The following is a 16,746-nucleotide window of genomic DNA, read 5'->3' as shown; positions in this document are numbered from 1 at the left end:
GTGTATCTGTGACAAAATACTCGACTTATTATGTTTATTTCCAAATACCCGACCGCAGTCGTGTATCTGTGTAAATACTCGACTGCAGTCGAGTATTTTGTCACAGCTTATTATGTTTATTTTTAAATACCCGACCACAGTCGTGTATCTGTGCAAATACCCGACTGCAGTCGAGTATTTTGTCACAGAGCGTATTATGTTTATTTCCAAATACCCGACCGCAGTCGTGTATTTGTGCAAATACCTGACTGCAGTCATGTATTCTCTTACAGTGTATTCCTTGTGTATATATTGTGCAAACTATCTTATCTATCATTAATATAAATAACAAAGAAATAAAATATATTAATGCTGTCAATTGTCTTTAATGACATCAAATATCAATAACATCCTCATTACAACTATTACATCTCCTAATCCAAAAAATGACACTACAAAGTTTTTTTCCATGACCTATGCCCAAATAATTTTACAACCAAGGCTTGTCGAAATTATGTAACATGATTTTGTTGGCATTATGAATTGACATCAAGTCCATGGACTAGGACCTCCAAGTACCGCAACAAAAATGCTCCACATTCACCACTAAAAAAATTCATATAAATCAATTGTTAAAAATCATCATTCTTATTATTATGTTCAAAACACATTATATATATAGTACATACCCTGATTTTTGTTGCGGGATGTCACGCACTCGCACGATGGGCCAAGGAATTTTCGAAATAACCTCACTACAGTCTGGATGTGTTTCGTGATATGCTATCTTCTGAAGTACTAGAGGTATCATGTCTGCAACAGGCAGCAATTGTCTCACCAAAACTAAATCCTTTGTTAAGTCTATCATGGAGTCATAAATAGAAATCTTGCCCCCAAGTATATCGACCACACCGAGAACCCAATGATCATTCATGAATATTGGCAAATACACCTACGAAATACAGACAATATTCTTAACAAGTAACGGCAAATATATCTACGAAATGTTGTAACTGTTTTTATCTACTTGCAGTTGATTTATTAATAGTATACTATCAATAGTTTTATGCTAAAACAAATAGCAAATTGTTAATAAATTAGAATTGTAAAATAAAGGTTCTACAACAAATAATAGAGAAAACCCAGATTGTAGCATAATGAATGCATACGCAGTTGAAGAAAATTGATATATAATTCCCATGGATGAAGTTCAACTACAAACAATAAGTAAAATTATATAAAGATCTAATGCATAAACTAGTGTAGCCATAACCGAAAATTCATAAGGATAATATTTAATTAGGAACTCCCACAACCATTATTAAAGAGCTATGAATTCACTCTCTTCAATTTTAAATTCACAAGTTAAAGAAGCTTCATTACATTACCAGCAAGAAAGATTATCAGTAAATAAGCAAGATAATGACCAAAATCATGTGGGTAATTTGTTTTTTAAAACCCTATTGCATATAACCCTAACAATTATGCACCATAAATTCTCTTTATAAAGTAAAAAATAAGTGTAAATGTGGTTAATGACCTTTAGTTCGGTGAATTTCCAGCCTTTAATTCGGTGATTTTGTAGCCTTTAATATGGTGGATGAACTTGCAGCAGCAGGAGCATGAACTTGCAGCAGCAGGACAAGCGTTGTGTATGGTAGCTCGTGAAGGCAGATTTTGAAATTTGAAGAATTAAATTGGGGTAATTTTATAATTGCACATTGAAAAAGGTATATAAAAAAAATTTTGAATTATAAAGGTATAGTTGGATAAATACCTAACCTTTAGGGTATAGCGGGGACAAATCCCTGTAAATAATTCTTCTTCACCAAAACCGCCTGAAACCAGAGGAAAACATATTACAATACCAACTACTTTTCTGTTTTCTCCTTTTTTTTTTTGCAAAATATCGATCAAGCCCCTGACAATACCCCTAATTTATAATCTAACCCCTCTTGTTAGGTCCGGTTTCTTCTTTTTCTATAATTTGTGGGAGGAAATAATTAATTCAGAAATCAATTTTTTAGTCATCGCCTTTGTTTAGGTATGCACGTGAAATTAGCGTTTTTGTTATTATATACTTGATTATTGGAATGTTTTTGAGTTGATGAGAGGATTGTTATCTAAATTTTGTTCAATTGAGTGTAAAGTTTGGTACTTGTTGGGTTTCTATTGTTTCTGTGTAGTGGAAACAGGATATTTGGGTTTATGTAAGTTTGTTTTGTGAATTTTTTGGGTGGGTTTGAGTTGACTTTTGAAAAAATAGAAAGTTAAATAAAAATGATGGGTTCGTGATTTTGTTTGATTATCTGATAGAACAATATTTTATGTATGTTTTATTTTTGTTGCTACTAGTTGAAACAAGAATTGAAGGTATGGAATTTTGTAGGTGATGCTCTCTGGGCATGTGATGGAAGTTGAGGCTTTTGTTACTCTAGATGGAAATTTTTTCTAATAGATACCCAGTGGAATGGGAAGGTTGCAAATTTTGTATTGGGTGCAATAACTTTAACTTACCTTGATCGATGGGACCCTGTGATTCCCAGTGATCATGATAATTTATTTCTAGAAAACTTCATTCAATGTTAAAATATTTTGTGTATTCTTGGTATTAGTTGTTTCTGGTTTGAGTTTTGTCTCGTAAGTTTTGATAGGATTCTTAATTTTTTAAAGCTGTAATAAAATTCCTTGGAAAATATTATTATAGTAGTATCTATATCATATTGTTTCTTGTGCTTTATTTATGCAGGGTAACTCAATATGGCAGGGAGAAATCGCATTCCTCGTGAAGTTTATAGTGACCGACGTGGCTTTCCACCTGAAAGACCTTTCATTCGTGGCCCCCCTATGCCACAGCCACCTCCCCACCCTGCTTTATTGGAGGAAGAACTTGAAATTCAGCATGCTGAAATTCAGAGACTCTTGGGTGATAATCGAAGGCTGGTTGAAGATCGAATGGCCATGCAGCGAGAGCTTGCTGCTGCTAAGGAGGAGCTTCATCGAATGAATCTTGTCATTGGCGAAATTCGTGCAGAACAAGAAGTGCATGTGAGGGATCTAGTTGAGAAAGGGTTGAAGCTGGAGGCAGATCTTCGTGCTACTGAGCCTTTGAAAAAAGAGGCTGTACAACTCCGTGCTGAAGTTCAGAAGCTGAATAACCTTAGGAATGAACTCAATGGAAAAGTTCAGACCCTTCAAAAAGACCTTGCAAAATTGCAAGCTGATAATCAACAGATTCCTTTATTAAGGGCAGAGATTGATGGTCTGCATCAAGAGCTTATGCATGCTAGGTTTGTTATTGAGTTCCCTCTATTTATACCTTCATCTTTACTTTTTACTTTAAATTCTTATACTGCTCATGTTCCTTAAAGTGGTTCTGTAACATGTAACCCCAATCTTGTAATCAAATCAATATCTTCTTTTGTAGAGCTGCTGTTGATTATGAAAAGAAAGCAAACATTGAACTGATGGAACAGAGACAGGCTATGGAGAAGAACTTAGTTTCGATGGCTCGCGAAGTTGAAAAGCTACGTGCAGAACTGACTAATTTCGATGGTAGACCATGGGGTGTTGGTATGTCCTGTATGTCATGGATGTTTCTAATAGATGTTTGATTCTTCTAGCATTTCTTATGTATTGCTGTGAAATTAAATTGGTTGCTTCATTCTTGTCATGGCATTTTGCCATTGTTAATGCATGCGACATCTTGCAAATTAAATTTGTTCAGATGATTTACAAGCTCAGAATATCGACAGTTCTTTATATTTGTGTGTGATGGCTCCAGGTGGACCATATGGGATGAATTTCAGTGGCGTGGATGGAAGTTTTCCTGCACCTTTTGGAGATGGGTATGGGGTTCATAGGGTATGTTTCATGCCTGAAATTTTATTAAATTTTTGTTTATTGGATTGTTGTATTGGATTGTATTATATGGCTTTAACTGTCCCTCTGTGATTTCTCAGGGCCTTGCAGACAAGGGTCCTATGTATGGCCCAAGGCCTGCTTCATGGGATAAGCCTCGTATGGCACGTCGCTGAAACCTGGATGTTAGATGTTGGAGTTGAAGGCAAAATCCCTACTTTTTTGGCTTCCCAGCTATGAAATTCGACATATAAGCCAGAAAGAAACACTTATCGTCTATGTGTTCATTCCACATCAGTGCTTATTTATCTGAATGCGTTGTTAGTAACCCTAAACTGATTTATATAGGTATTTAATGTTGCTTTTCTCTAGTTGGTAGAGACAGTTTTTTCTTTTACTATCACAATATATTTATTTCAATTACTGTGGCTATACTCAGCAGCTGGCTTCTTTATAATTGCATCTTCTCTTATTTACGTGTATTTATAGTGTAGCACATTTGTCTGATTTTATGTACCCATAACTTCATAGAAGCTAGGAGCTCTTAAATAGTGTGATCCTCTTTTTTTTGGCTGGGGTGTTTTTTGGAGATACATGGACTATCAGAATGAAGCATTTTGCTGTAGTTCCTGATAAAACCCCATTGCTTTTCTATAAGATGGATAACATTAGAGTGAATTTTCCTAATTTTTTCTGTTATTGCTAGAAGTTTCTTTGGGTTTCTTCTGTATGTTCTTATAGCTTAGTTTTTGAGGTTGACCATTTTAGTTCCGAACTATGCGGCTGCTGTGGATTTAGGTATTTTGTGAAAGTAGGTACATTCGTTATCTCCTATTATAGCTGAAATTCTAAACGGAGGATTCTTTTGTACTTGCATTTGTCATGCTTTTAGTACCCATTTTTAAAGGGATGTGCTATCAAAGCTTTTGAGTGTTTCTATATTTCATCATGGGACATGTATGGAAAGGCAAAATCTTTCGTATAATTTTAATCATAGATTTTGTTTGGATTTGTCCCCATTGAAGAAATTCCACAATAGTAAATGTGCATTACTTCATGGCATTGCCCCCACTGTTCTGGATCACGAAGCTGGCTTTCAACTTCAGTTGGTCAGATCTGTGTGAAGGGCTGAAGGCCATTTGCTCATTTTATAAGTCGGTACAAGTTACTGTTTTAGTTAACCCTTGCCATTTAGATTTATAGGGATTCTAGGAAGCTTTAGATCAAAGAGTGGAATTCAAGGTTGTATTACTCTTTCCAAAAGTTAGTGACTGGAAGATAGTTTTAAAGTTTCTCTAGTTCAGATGGTTGGATTTCTCCTATTTGGAGCATAAGGTGGCTTAACGGAGAGAATATTTGTTTGTTTGAAGAAAGGAGGGATAATATTTCCCAATCTTGGATGGACTAAACTTTGTATGTCCTCAAAGTAAAGTTAAGAACCTTCAAAAAGCGTGTGAAGTTGGTGTACCATCCTAACACTTGGACATCGGAGTGACATGTTTGACATACCCTCGAATAACACTTATGTAGACTATGGTTATGTAGTTCCCAATATACAACTATGGTTGGGGAAAATCCAGAAAACTCTTGTTCTGGTGCGGATTTTCTAATTGTTCATCTTATCTCGGTTCTACCTTATCACTTTGGTGGTCAAAATATCTCTGACCACCTAGATCAGTTCAAGATTCTCCTTCACATATTTAGATGAGCCTGGAGTTTCTGAAGGATGGTGGCATGCCAAGTGACAAGAGGCCGACTTCTGATCTATACTTCCTAGGCAAGTATTCTGTCTCTGTTATATAAATTTATGGATTTGGAACTTGATTCTGTTTTCTGAGCTAACTTTTTAAATCCACAGACTATATACTGCTATGATATACCCATTATTTCGTTAATCAATTAACCTTCTAGCATTCTTTGGATCCTATATGTTAATACTGACATTGAAGAAGCCAAGTTGTATTAGTTGTTCATTCATTGATATTTTATGAAGTTACTGTTGGTTCAAGTTTTTTCCATTAGTAGCTTCATCCAGTTTCTCGGCTTTACCCATATTAAGTTATTTGCATTTGTCCCCCACTCATTATTAAGCTCTGGGGTAGAAGTTTCATGGTTGAGCCCGTGAAGTCACATTTCTAATTAATTGCTTCTTTGTGATTCCATGAGACCAAATTAGTTTTTAAGTCCTGCAAAAGAAACAAGTGTTTTACATTGTGCTAGAAAGCTTTTCTTAGCTAGCTTAACCACACGGGTTTCTCCAAAATGCTGCATTGCATTGTGTGCCGGAATTACAGATGTTGAAATTGTACCACAAATGTCACTTCTCTGGGATGATATAAGGTCTTTCTAAGCTATTTAAATCACCCGCTTCTTATATAATGGAGATTTGTGTGATTTTCACTTGAGAGGTTGTAATTCCATGTTTTGATATTAACGAGGATTTGATATTAGATATGTTTTTAGAAAGGAAATGCGGTCAGTCTGACTGATGAATGTTCTGGACTTAAGATTACCAGTAGGAAATAGTATGCACAAATTCAAGGAGTTTATTTGGTGGTCCTTTCTTTTTGGGATGAGTTAATCTGTTATGTGGAGCACTTTGGAAAACTCCAAAACAATAGAAGTTGGTTGTTGGCTGTTTATAATACATCGGTAGACAGATGGAGAAATTGGAAAGACTTCTGTTTAGTTCCAGTGTCTCAATGTTGCTGCTCCAGTTAAGCTGTTTTAGTATGCGTTGAAGTGTTGGAGTCAGCTAAGATCTTTAACCATCTTAATATGGTATGACTTGAGATTTCTTTATGTGCTGCTGTGGATATTTAGGTGAAAGGCAAAAGGAGAAAGCATTGCTTTAATTGTGGCTGCTTTCTGTAATATTTGATCGATGAGTTTGCTGTGCCATCTTAGAATGTTCTGCTGGTTATACTTCTAAATTTTAGTTCAGAGAGGTGGCTATTTTGCTTATTTGGGTTGCTAGGAAATTTCAGTTTAGAGTCAAGTAATCTTTGGTTTATCTCTTTTCTACCTTCAATCATCTTTGAGCATCAGAAGTTTTCCCAATGAAGTCAAGTGCAGGAGGTTGTGATGATCTAAAGATCACCACGCAAAGCCACGCAAGGTGTTTCTGAAATAGTTCTAGTAATGCCAGGGTAATGATTGCTACAGAGGATTGTTAAGAGACTTGAGGAGTATTGCCTGTTGTTCCCTTAGGCTGTTCTCGCACAATGGGAGGCATAAAGATACGGAAGTTTGTTTCATGGCCTTCTAAATGGGTCAGTTGAAATATGGTGGCTTTAACTAGAAGTCATCAATCTGAATATGAAACCACTGTAGTGGGCCGTTGTTCCTTGGAGGCAGTGCCTTTTTATTTTCTGTTTCAGTAACTCACTATTAATAATCTACCAGACAGTTTCGTAGGGTAAAGATGTGAAGTAAATACGTTATGATCTTTTTGCATAAATCTTTATTATCATCTATTTTAGTGCATCTTTTTATTATCATTATTATTTTTTTGCTGAAAGTTAGTTTCCACTAACTTTTTATTTTGAACTTTCTACAGATGAGATTGAAAGCTGGTAACTTTTTTGGTGAACAAGATCGAACAAAGCTCAGGTCTTAGGATCAAGATGTGAAGTAAATATGTTATGATCTTTCTGCATAAATCTTTATTATCATGTATTTTAGTGCATCTTTTTATGTTTTTTGCTGAAAGTGCTGCAACTGATTGCTGCTAACTTTTTATTTTGAACTTTCTACAGATGAGATTGAAGCTGGTACCTTATTTGGTGAACGAGACCGAACAAAGCTCTGGTCTTAGTTATATCTATTTGAAGGCTGCTGAAAAAGATATTGCTCTGGAGCATCAAGGAAACAGAATGTAATAGTAGTAAAAAGTGGGTTTGATAACGGAAATGGACTGTATCAACAACTATAATCGGATAAAAATAAACTTTAATGCCACGATTTTACATACTCTAATGTGGTCAATATCTCTAGAGGAATGAGAATGGCAAGTGTCTTAAGTGACCATGGATGAGCTTCGCTATTTAGTTGTCATGACCCAGATTCTGTGGAAGCACAAGGACTAGCAGTAAAAATTCCTGCTAGATAAGTGCAGAAGCAAAAGACTGCTGGTTGGTTGGAGGTCTGCAAATTTTAGCAAATGTGTGCCTTGACTACCACAAATAAACCCATTTTGAACATCCGATTCTTCTGATTTATCTCATTATCGCCCTCTTTGTACTGCAACTTAGTGGATGATTTGTTTCATACTAGTTACTTTTTGCCTGTTGCTAGACTTCACAAATTTTCTTACTAGAAGGTGCAAAATTTTTAGATTAAACCTTGTGAGTAGTTGATTTATGGGGCATCTCACCCATCGTTTCGCATGTCTGGCTTTGTCATAGTTGAGTTCTCTAGTAGTATTGTATTGTTAATCACCACTCGATCCCAAAATGTTTGTTGTAGACCATTTAGGTCTTATGTGTTCCTGTAGTCCTAGAGGCGGGCCTACGAGATGATTTTTAAATGTTCAGGACCATATTTGTGTTGAGGCGTAGATTTTTGAGCTATGCGATTCTGTTGTGTCGATAGATTATAATACTCTCAGGTACTCGTCAAAACAAATAGCCAGAAGGAGAAGAGGATGAATTCAATATGAATCTGAATCTTTGAAAGTTGGAAATACACAAGCTAGAAGTTTCCTGTAGTGAGGTCGATAAGCTGTATCACCCACTTGGTAGGAATGTTGAAAAAGAACAATAATTACATCTCAAATTCTGTGTCATCAACTCCAGTGTTGAATATAAAACTCGGAAATACTGTTGTCATGTCCCTGACAGATGACCAAAAACATTAAAAAGGAAGTTAACAAAAGACACAAACCAAAGTTTAGCGGCAAATGAATGATTCCAGCTGATCAGTCGGTAGAGTCGATGAATAAAGAAATCTGCTACCAATCTAATAACAATAACAGTAAAATAATTCAAGAAGGGAAGTTGCGTACTTTAAAAAAGGAAGAGTCATGTTCTTCAAAAGAGTTGGGTGACTAAGAGCAAAGGATTTCCATTCTTCTCTGTTTATTTTGCCATCCCCATCAGCATCAGCATCAGCAAATGTCTGTTGAGCCAAGAAAGAAGTCACATGGTGCAAATGAAGCCTCAAAACAGAAAGACATGCTGAAGTAGCAGAATTGGAAAAAAAAAATTCTTAAAACAAAAAGGGTAGTGATTCATTGCCTTGTCGATGATAGCTTTGAGAGATTCATCTGAAAGATGCACGCCAGATTCCTGTAAGGTAGCAACTACCATTTTCCTTACCTGAAACATTATAAATACAATCTCTCCTTAAGTAACGAATTGAAACTTTTCATAGTCCGAACATGTCAAGATACTCACTTCTTCTGGCTCAATGCTTCCGGTCTCTCTCAAATCGTAGAGTCGAAATGCAACTGCATGAAACCAAAGAGAAGAAAGAAACCAATAGTCCATAGTTTTTAGCAAGTTCTCAAGTTCTATTACTTGAATCAAAGAACTGATAATAGCTTTGTCAATACTTACAGTCAATTTTGTCCTCCAATGGAGTACTAGGATGAAAGATACTGAGTGCACGCACAAACTCCTCAAATTCAATTACCCCATTTTTCTTCTCATCAAAAAGATCAAATACCTGCAAAGCCATTTAATAAACACACAGATCAAAATGATGGAAAACAGAGTATTTTAAACCTCATTGCGAAAGCAGAATCACAAGCGTTCAGTGAGAAATGAATTAGTTTGAAATTACCTAATCATCAGAGCTAAAGAGTAACATTCAGTCCCAATTCACCAAATCTAAAAAACAAGTTTCCAAGGCGATCTGCGAATTTCATTTCACTTAAAGAAAATAGATAAATCATATCATTGACAGTTGTTCTTTTCCCCCTTTTAATGATGACGAAATAATTTTACTGACTACAGAGAGAAGAAATCAATTAAGCAGACAACAGAAAGATATTAATAACCATAAGTGAGAAGATTATACCCTATCCAGGAAAAGATTTTCTCCAGATGTAGTTTTGAGTAGTGCCAATCGAAGCTCCTCCTATGAATTAAAAACAAAGAAGCAAATCAAATGCTTGTTGTTCTAGGAAGATTGCAGTTGTCTTGGAGTAACATTTACGACTCATTTGTAATAGTTACCTTTTAGTTTAATTTTGAAAGCACAACAGCTAATGTTTTTGGTCAACAAATTCCTTTATATGATTTTACACAACACCTTACCAATATGATTCTCATTATTGAGAGCTACTGATTCCATTTCACAACAGCTGTGGATTAAAAGCCCATAACACCTTAATTCCAAATGAGCCCTAGTCAATTAGTTATAAAATTGCATACAAAATGCTTTCAACGGCTGAAAACCTCAGGAATGACTTCCCACGTTCTTGTTGCCAAAACCATATGGCAATAAAGATCTAACAAGAAAAATAAAATTTTTGCTACCTTGTGAATTAGCCCATCATCAATGAGAGAACTACTCAACTCCTTGAATAATTCGTACAGTGCCTCCACTTCATTTATAGTAACTGCAAATTACCATCTCAAGAAAATCAAATTCCAGAACAGAACAATTGTCAATCACATAGAAAACATATAATATACAGTTGCTCCAACTAGAAGAACATTTGTATGCGTATGTGATACGAACATGGAGAATTATTAGCTAGGCGAACGAGGTCATTGAATGTGTAACGAAGCTCAGGTGGACAGTGGTGATCAAAGCAACCGGTTAGGCTGAAGATCAAGTCTTCAACGAAGCCTATAAATGGCGAGAACACAGAACAAAGCTTGCTGCCGATTTGTAAAGAGCTTGATCCCTAACATACCAACATAAAAAGAAAATTCAGATTGCTTGGGAAAATCACAATTACTTGGAAAGAGACAACTTCATTTGAAGACTTACCCACGTGAAAGAGTTCATTGCAGAATCCATTTTTGCATCAAATAACTGAACTTTCTAAGCCGGAAAGGAAGATGAAAAATAGAACTTGTAATAACCACTGACTAAAAACCATATTTGTTCGAAAACATTCCCACACAAACAATGAAAGAAAGAATCATATCAGAAATGAATAAACAGATAATTGATCAAGTAGAGAAATCCTCTAAAACAAAGTTTCCAGAATGAAATATCCCAGATTCAGGCTTTCTGATTTCACTGTTGCTGCATAGTTTGTAGATGATTTGCATAATATTTTTTGCTCGGACAAAAACGAAATATAACTGAAAATGGAACTTGTATCAGCAGCGAGTTACAACATGCTTTTGTACGACACTAATGAAAATAATAAATATTTTGCTGCCATATGATTGCATGCTTTACCAAATATGTGTATTACAGACCCCAAATGCTGAAAAAAAATTGAAAATGCTTTGCTAATCGGCCCACATCATATTGATAATTGTAGGGTCCAATAATCCAACAGGGAAACTCAATCATAGAGCAGATAAGATAAGATTAAATTAACTTTATTATTGAATATATATTAGCATATTCTACGATTCTATCCAATAGAGTCCACAATTAATGTTTTGAATAGTAATTTTGTATTACTGTATAATTTGGTAGCCATGGTCATGATCATTGTAGTGGCTATGGTGAATTCGCTTGTCATTATCCGTCAGAGTTGCTTGTGAGGAAATGCTTTTAAAGAGATGACCCAGCACATTGCTTAATATAAAAATTGATATGAGACAGTCAACTTTTAGAAATTGACATCAGGTATTCAGCTTATTGAGACCAGTTGATGATATTCTATATTCAACTTTTTGGGCTTCTGGGAAAGCTGCTCTAAGTCCTGCGGCCAAGTTCATACAACTTTGTTTTAGAAAATCGATCTAGACACATGTTACAGTAACCTTCTTTATAATTTCTTTCATAAATAAAATCTACACACCCCCCCCCCCTTCTCTAAATATATTTTTTTCTATTTTTTCTAAAATTTATAATTAAACTCTAGTGCTTATGGTTTTTACATCGATATCATACATTCATGTCTTCACAGCTTTCATATGTGTACAAGTTTCGGCAAAGCCACAGATTCATATATAACTAAGTGGTGCATATGGGAGGCAATACTTTTGATCTCTTTCCCTTCACTGGAGTTTTTGTATCAGGAAAATTTCCACCTTCATCAACAAGATCCTCAATCAATCCATCAGGTGTTACATTCACAGGATAAGTTACCAGGTGAACACCGTCCATGTCTACAACTTCTTCACCACTGTAAATATTCCACATTTCATCTCCTATTGAACATATTTTCTGCACACATTCCAGGCTTTCAGGTTCTCGAAATAGTCCCTCTGCAAGTCCAGTATGTTCGTACCATAGCGACAAACGGTATGCACTAATATCTTCGCTGTTTTGATCATCATTTTTGGGCAGCTGGTAACACCCTATTGCAATTTCAGTGTCTCTTTGCCCATCCATTGATCTTTGGTTTATATTTGCAGATCCTATCAAGAGGTACACATCATCCACTGAACGGAAAATATTGTTAGTTCATAAAAACATATATTTTTGAATGCATTTGCAATTGTAAAGTTGTTATCAAAGTACTAATACTGTAATCATACCTATCATGAGCTTGGAATGAACATAAACCATGAATCTTCTATGCATTTGAGCATTCCAATATTGAGTCATTGGATGAGGAGAATATGGGGGGACAAATTCCCCATTGCTCTTCTTCTCTTCCCTAGTTGCAAGGCAGAAGAAGTTCAGGAAATCTCTTGGGTGACCCACCTGGCCGCTTTCTTGTATTGCTTCTCCAATCAATTTATACATCATTGCCATCGTTTCTCTAGTCCAATGCAATATATCCTGAACAGGGTCACTAGTGGGCACCCCTTCAGGCCACATTGGTATCAATATATACACTGCAAATCTCTCCTTTGCCTTGATCTTACTCACAACCTTTAGTGCTATCTCTATAGGAATCAAATTTCTGCAGCCACAGTGCTTATCTTTCTCCCACAATTGGCATCCCCCAATGAAGTATTGATTCTCAATGTAGATAAACCGTTCAGCTTTCCTTATGGCTTCCACATAAGCCTCATGTATGCTTCTCTCCACAGTTAAATTTTTGGCCAGTTGGCTAGCTGAAACATGATCTATTGATCTAAAAACTTGCACTTTCCAATTTCTTTGGTTGAAATAATTGCTTGAAGGAATAATATTAGACTTGTGCCCCAGATTTGGTATGCTGCTGATGGGAACTAACAATGAAGGGTCACATTGTTTAGTCCATCTTTGTTCAAAATTTGTTAGCACATCCCAAGCTGCTTCGCCAGTGATACAAGCATGAACGTCATGCCAAGGCTCTCTTGGCCCTCCTTTGTGAAGGCTAGCGCCTGCAATATTTATCTGATAGAAATCAAAACAATGTGATTCTGAGTTAAGTGCCTGAAACAATGAATGTTTCTCTGTATCATAGCGGCCGTCGCAAAGATCTAATCCACCAACAAAGCTCATAATTTCTCTGTCGAAGATAGAATCTTGTGCTCTGGCGTCTACAGTTATGGTCTTTTGGTGGTGAGCAAAGAGAGTTGGGAACTTGTGGTGTAATCTAGGACACAATTTGCAAATAACTTTGGTGTGTTTGAAGTAAGCAAATGCATCTTCATCATGTGTCCTCATTACGCCTTTGTTCTTGATGATTGGCAAGGATGTTTCATCATCCCAAAGCATAATTCTCACAGCTACACCTTCTTCAGCTTTATGTTTCAACAATTCACCAAGCTGAACTCCTCTTGCATGGGCAATTTCTGTTTGAGAATCTCTGACCTGCCACAGATCAATCTCGGGGCTTCTAAAATCAAGAATAAAGAATCAAAGGAGTAAATAAATAAAAAATAATAAAATAAAAAGTGTTTAATTTTGTTTACCAGAACCATCTTGGGATTGAGAGACCAGCCTGCGATGTAAATCAGATGCTTTGCACCCTCAATGGCCTTGTAAACATCCTCCCATAGCTTTCCTGGAGACCCACAAAGATCATACGGAGGCTCAAATGAAGAGCTATGATGAGCATCATGATAAAGCTTGACATGGCAATTTGATCTTTGAGGAAATGAAGCATTCCTCAGACCCTGGAATTCACCATTGCTAATTATTTTCCCCCATGTTGGTTCATATGCTGCTGGTTTGAACCATAACATGAACCTGAGCCTGAGGTCCGGGTTCGGCTTCCCATTTTCCATCTCAAGAGGAAAGAACCCGCTAATCAAACTTGCCTCATTGAGTATTTGAAGAGCTTGGATGTGAATTTTTCCCAAGACTGAGCACTTTGTTTTCAATGTAATGGTGATTGTTGCATCAGCTGGGTGTGCACACAGAATCTGAAATGTTTGATTCCAAACTCTGTCATGTTCATGGCTTGTTTTTGCCACCTTTTTGTTATCAATCTTGATTGTTACATAGGTAGGCTTTCCATTAACAAAAACACACTGCAAAAACATAATTATGTCAAAAAGTTCTACAGTTAATTACTGTTATGAAATAATTTAACCATTAAGAGAATTGCTTTATCAAACACTTTAATTATCGTACTCTTAAAATTAATCAAGTAGACCTTGAATTACCCGATACAATTTTTAATATCCAAAAATCTTGATAGCACATTATATAAGCTAAAAGGCGAAATCTATACTCACGTTGAAGGGAAATGGATGTATGTACGGTGTTGCATCAAATATAGTTGCCTCAAGTGTTCCATGAAGAAATTTAAGCTTTCCCTCCATCGCACTATGGCCTTCATACTTCAAAACCATATTGACTTGAGAGAGAGAGAGAAATGGGAAATGTTTAATTTTGGCAAGTTATGAATAACATTTGTCAATTCATATTCATATATAAAGGTAGGCGAGGGCTTGCAGTTGCCATGGAAACTTGGAAGGCAAAACAATGGAATCAAAGTGTTGTCAGTTGGAAAGACTTGTGAAATTTTCTATGTTCCTAGTCTAAATCTTAGAGGCAACCTTCAAGTCTGCCTATAACAAGTTTACACATCAAGTTGAAGTTTCTTGAACTCAAATCACACTTCTTCTCAACACAAAATGTAAATGAAAAACTAGCAATTCCAGTTTTGAATCAGAAGCAAACTTGTATAATTTGACATTGTTGTTATGTCATCTTTTGAGACTACACGTGCAAGATAAACGTGTTTTATACGATTGTAAGGAAGATTGTGTAATGGTGATTATGGGCATATTTCATCATAAAAAAGATGTAATTAATTTGGCCAAAACTTTAACCAATTTATGCCTAATTGTGCCATATAATCCTAATTATGCCAATACTTTTAACCAATTTTCAACAGGACCAAAATCAGAAAATGTACCAATGAAAAAGACACCCATATCTAGCTGCTATTTAATTCCTGTTGGGAAAAGCATGGATGATTTTAAAGCCTGGTCGAAGCGATCGATGATAAAATTAGAGGATGTGACAACAATTAAAGACATTGGAGAGAAGACACAACAACAATTATTTTGCAATGGACATCCGTGTAGTTCCAACTAAAATTTCTAACTTTCGATTTCTTTTGAGATCTCAAATGTTTTCTTGTCCAGGTTTTGGTTTTTTGTTCATTAACCATTCTCATTTTCTTCTTGCCATTTGCAATTTTATGAGCATGTTGTGAGAACCGTTCACGTGGGTAGGATTCCGTTCTTACATTTCGTCAATGAATTCTATTTAACGAGTCACATTTGATGGGATTGAATTACGTTGAAAAGCATGCATAATTGAATCAATTTCATCTCGTGAATATAATCATTTATAGATGCGTGCGTCTATCTTTTTTAAAATGTGGATTTAAAATTTTAGATCATTATTAAATACTTTATAATAGGGTAAAAGCTCGTTTAGTTCTTATATTTTGAGGTTAGTGTCCGTTTAGTCCCTATATTTTTAAAAATAACTCAAAGTATCCTTATCATTAAATTATTGACATCCTTGCCATTACCTTTTGTTCATTTTAACTTTTTTTTACAATATTATCCTATTACAATAATGTTCTTTTTTTAAACATTATTAAAAAGAAAAATTAAATTACCAGTTTAACACAAAAAATAAAATAAAAACAATATTAATTTTTGTGGAACAGTCTGCTAAGAAGTTAAAATATTAATTTTTTTTTAAATTGATAACTTATTTTTTTACAAAATTAATTTTTTTTAGACACACATGAGCTTCCACAAAAATTAATATATATCTTTTTTATTTTTTTATTTTATTTTTGGGTTTAATTTGATAATCTAATTTTTTTATTAATATCTAAAAAAGAAACATTATTGTAAGAGTGTAAAATTACAAAAGCATGCTAAAAAAAATAAAAAAAATAATGGCATAAGTGTCAATATTTAATAGTAAGGATGTTTTGAGGTATTCTTAAAAATATAGGGATTAAATGGGTACTAAGCTCAAAATATAGGGACTAAACAAGTTTTTACCCTTTATATTATTATAAAGTGTTGAAAAATTATTTGTCAAAATGTTTTTGACAATAGCGTAAAATCTTTATTTATATTTTTAAAAAAATATAAACGTCCACGAAAGACTATATATATATGCACACACTTTATAGAAGGGGCAACGTTGTGAAATATTTCAAACAACACCAGCTGCCACCACATGGAGTTATATTTTATGCACATAACTTTACGTGCTGTAACATATAACTGGTCAGTATTTTTTAAAAACTTTGGTCAAAATCTATTGGTCTGTTATCGCGTGGCAGGTACTTGTGCCTGTAGATTAGCCCAAAGACGCAGACAACTTTATTTGATGGGAAAGATAAGCTGGTGTACAATTTTCTAGTGGCTTGGAACATGCCGCGTGGCGGAGTGGCCGGCCTCGGTG

The 16,746-nt window shown here is 35.2% G+C and overlaps 3 protein-coding genes and 2 long non-coding RNA genes across 8 annotated transcripts; 2 read left to right on the top strand and 3 right to left on the bottom strand.

Moving 5' to 3' along the window:
• Positions 1–345: 345 nt before the first annotated feature.
• LOC112096834 lies at positions 346–1,795 on the bottom strand. Of its 2 annotated transcripts, XR_002904677.1 has the most exons (4): positions 1,757–1,795; positions 1,520–1,640; positions 669–931; positions 346–585 (listed from the first exon to the last, which is right to left on the bottom strand). It is a non-coding gene; the product is annotated as an uncharacterized LOC112096834 (long non-coding RNA). The 2 variants fall into 2 exon arrangements; XR_002904676.1 differs by lacking the exon at positions 1,757–1,795 and having other exon boundaries at positions 1,520–1,707.
• On the top strand, positions 1,768–8,368 carry LOC18035814 (protein FLX-like 3). 3 transcript variants are annotated; one of them, XM_024180870.1, is made up of 7 exons: positions 1,768–2,023; positions 2,729–3,269; positions 3,407–3,552; positions 3,764–3,843; positions 3,942–4,188; positions 7,400–7,473; positions 7,599–8,368. In XM_024180870.1, the coding sequence occupies exons 2-5, from the start codon at positions 2,740–2,742 to the stop codon at positions 4,014–4,016; spliced, it is 831 nt and encodes a 276-aa protein (XP_024036638.1). In that variant the 5' UTR covers positions 1,768–2,023; positions 2,729–2,739; the 3' UTR covers positions 4,017–4,188; positions 7,400–7,473; positions 7,599–8,368. The 3 variants fall into 3 exon arrangements, with proteins under 3 accessions (XP_024036638.1, XP_024036639.1, XP_024036640.1); XM_024180871.1 differs by having other exon boundaries at positions 7,400–7,481; XM_024180872.1 differs by lacking the exon at positions 1,768–2,023 and adding an exon at positions 2,079–2,189.
• Positions 8,369–8,472: 104 nt separating this feature from the next.
• LOC18037792 (calcineurin B-like protein 10) lies at positions 8,473–11,231 on the bottom strand. Its single transcript, XM_006426451.2, has 9 exons — positions 10,783–11,231; positions 10,528–10,696; positions 10,323–10,405; positions 9,862–9,921; positions 9,399–9,507; positions 9,237–9,289; positions 9,078–9,158; positions 8,846–8,958; positions 8,473–8,674 (listed from the first exon to the last, which is right to left on the bottom strand). Exons 1-9 carry the CDS (start codon positions 10,810–10,812, stop codon positions 8,605–8,607), a joined length of 768 nt encoding a protein of 255 aa, XP_006426514.1. The 5' UTR covers positions 10,813–11,231; the 3' UTR covers positions 8,473–8,604.
• A 373-nt stretch (positions 11,232–11,604) lies between these two features.
• On the bottom strand, positions 11,605–14,944 carry LOC18037791 (phospholipase D alpha 4). The gene is made up of 4 exons (XM_006426448.2): positions 14,538–14,944; positions 13,770–14,330; positions 12,459–13,668; positions 11,605–12,362 (listed from the first exon to the last, which is right to left on the bottom strand). The coding sequence occupies exons 1-4, from the start codon at positions 14,652–14,654 to the stop codon at positions 11,932–11,934; spliced, it is 2,319 nt and encodes a 772-aa protein (XP_006426511.1). The 5' UTR covers positions 14,655–14,944; the 3' UTR covers positions 11,605–11,931.
• Positions 11,982–12,435, top strand: LOC112096835. The gene is made up of 3 exons (XR_002904678.1): positions 11,982–12,069; positions 12,160–12,222; positions 12,336–12,435. It is a non-coding gene; the product is annotated as an uncharacterized LOC112096835 (long non-coding RNA).
• Positions 14,945–16,746: the final 1,802 nt, after the last annotated feature.

Source organism: Citrus clementina, unplaced genomic scaffold (assembly GCF_000493195.1).
Source record: "Citrus clementina cultivar Clemenules unplaced genomic scaffold, Citrus_clementina_v1.0 scaffold_7, whole genome shotgun sequence".
Classification (NCBI taxonomy): Eukaryota; Viridiplantae; Streptophyta; class Magnoliopsida; order Sapindales; family Rutaceae; genus Citrus; species Citrus x clementina.
The sequence above is the reverse complement of the archived record's forward strand: the minus strand, read 5'-3'. Positions and strand labels throughout refer to the sequence as shown.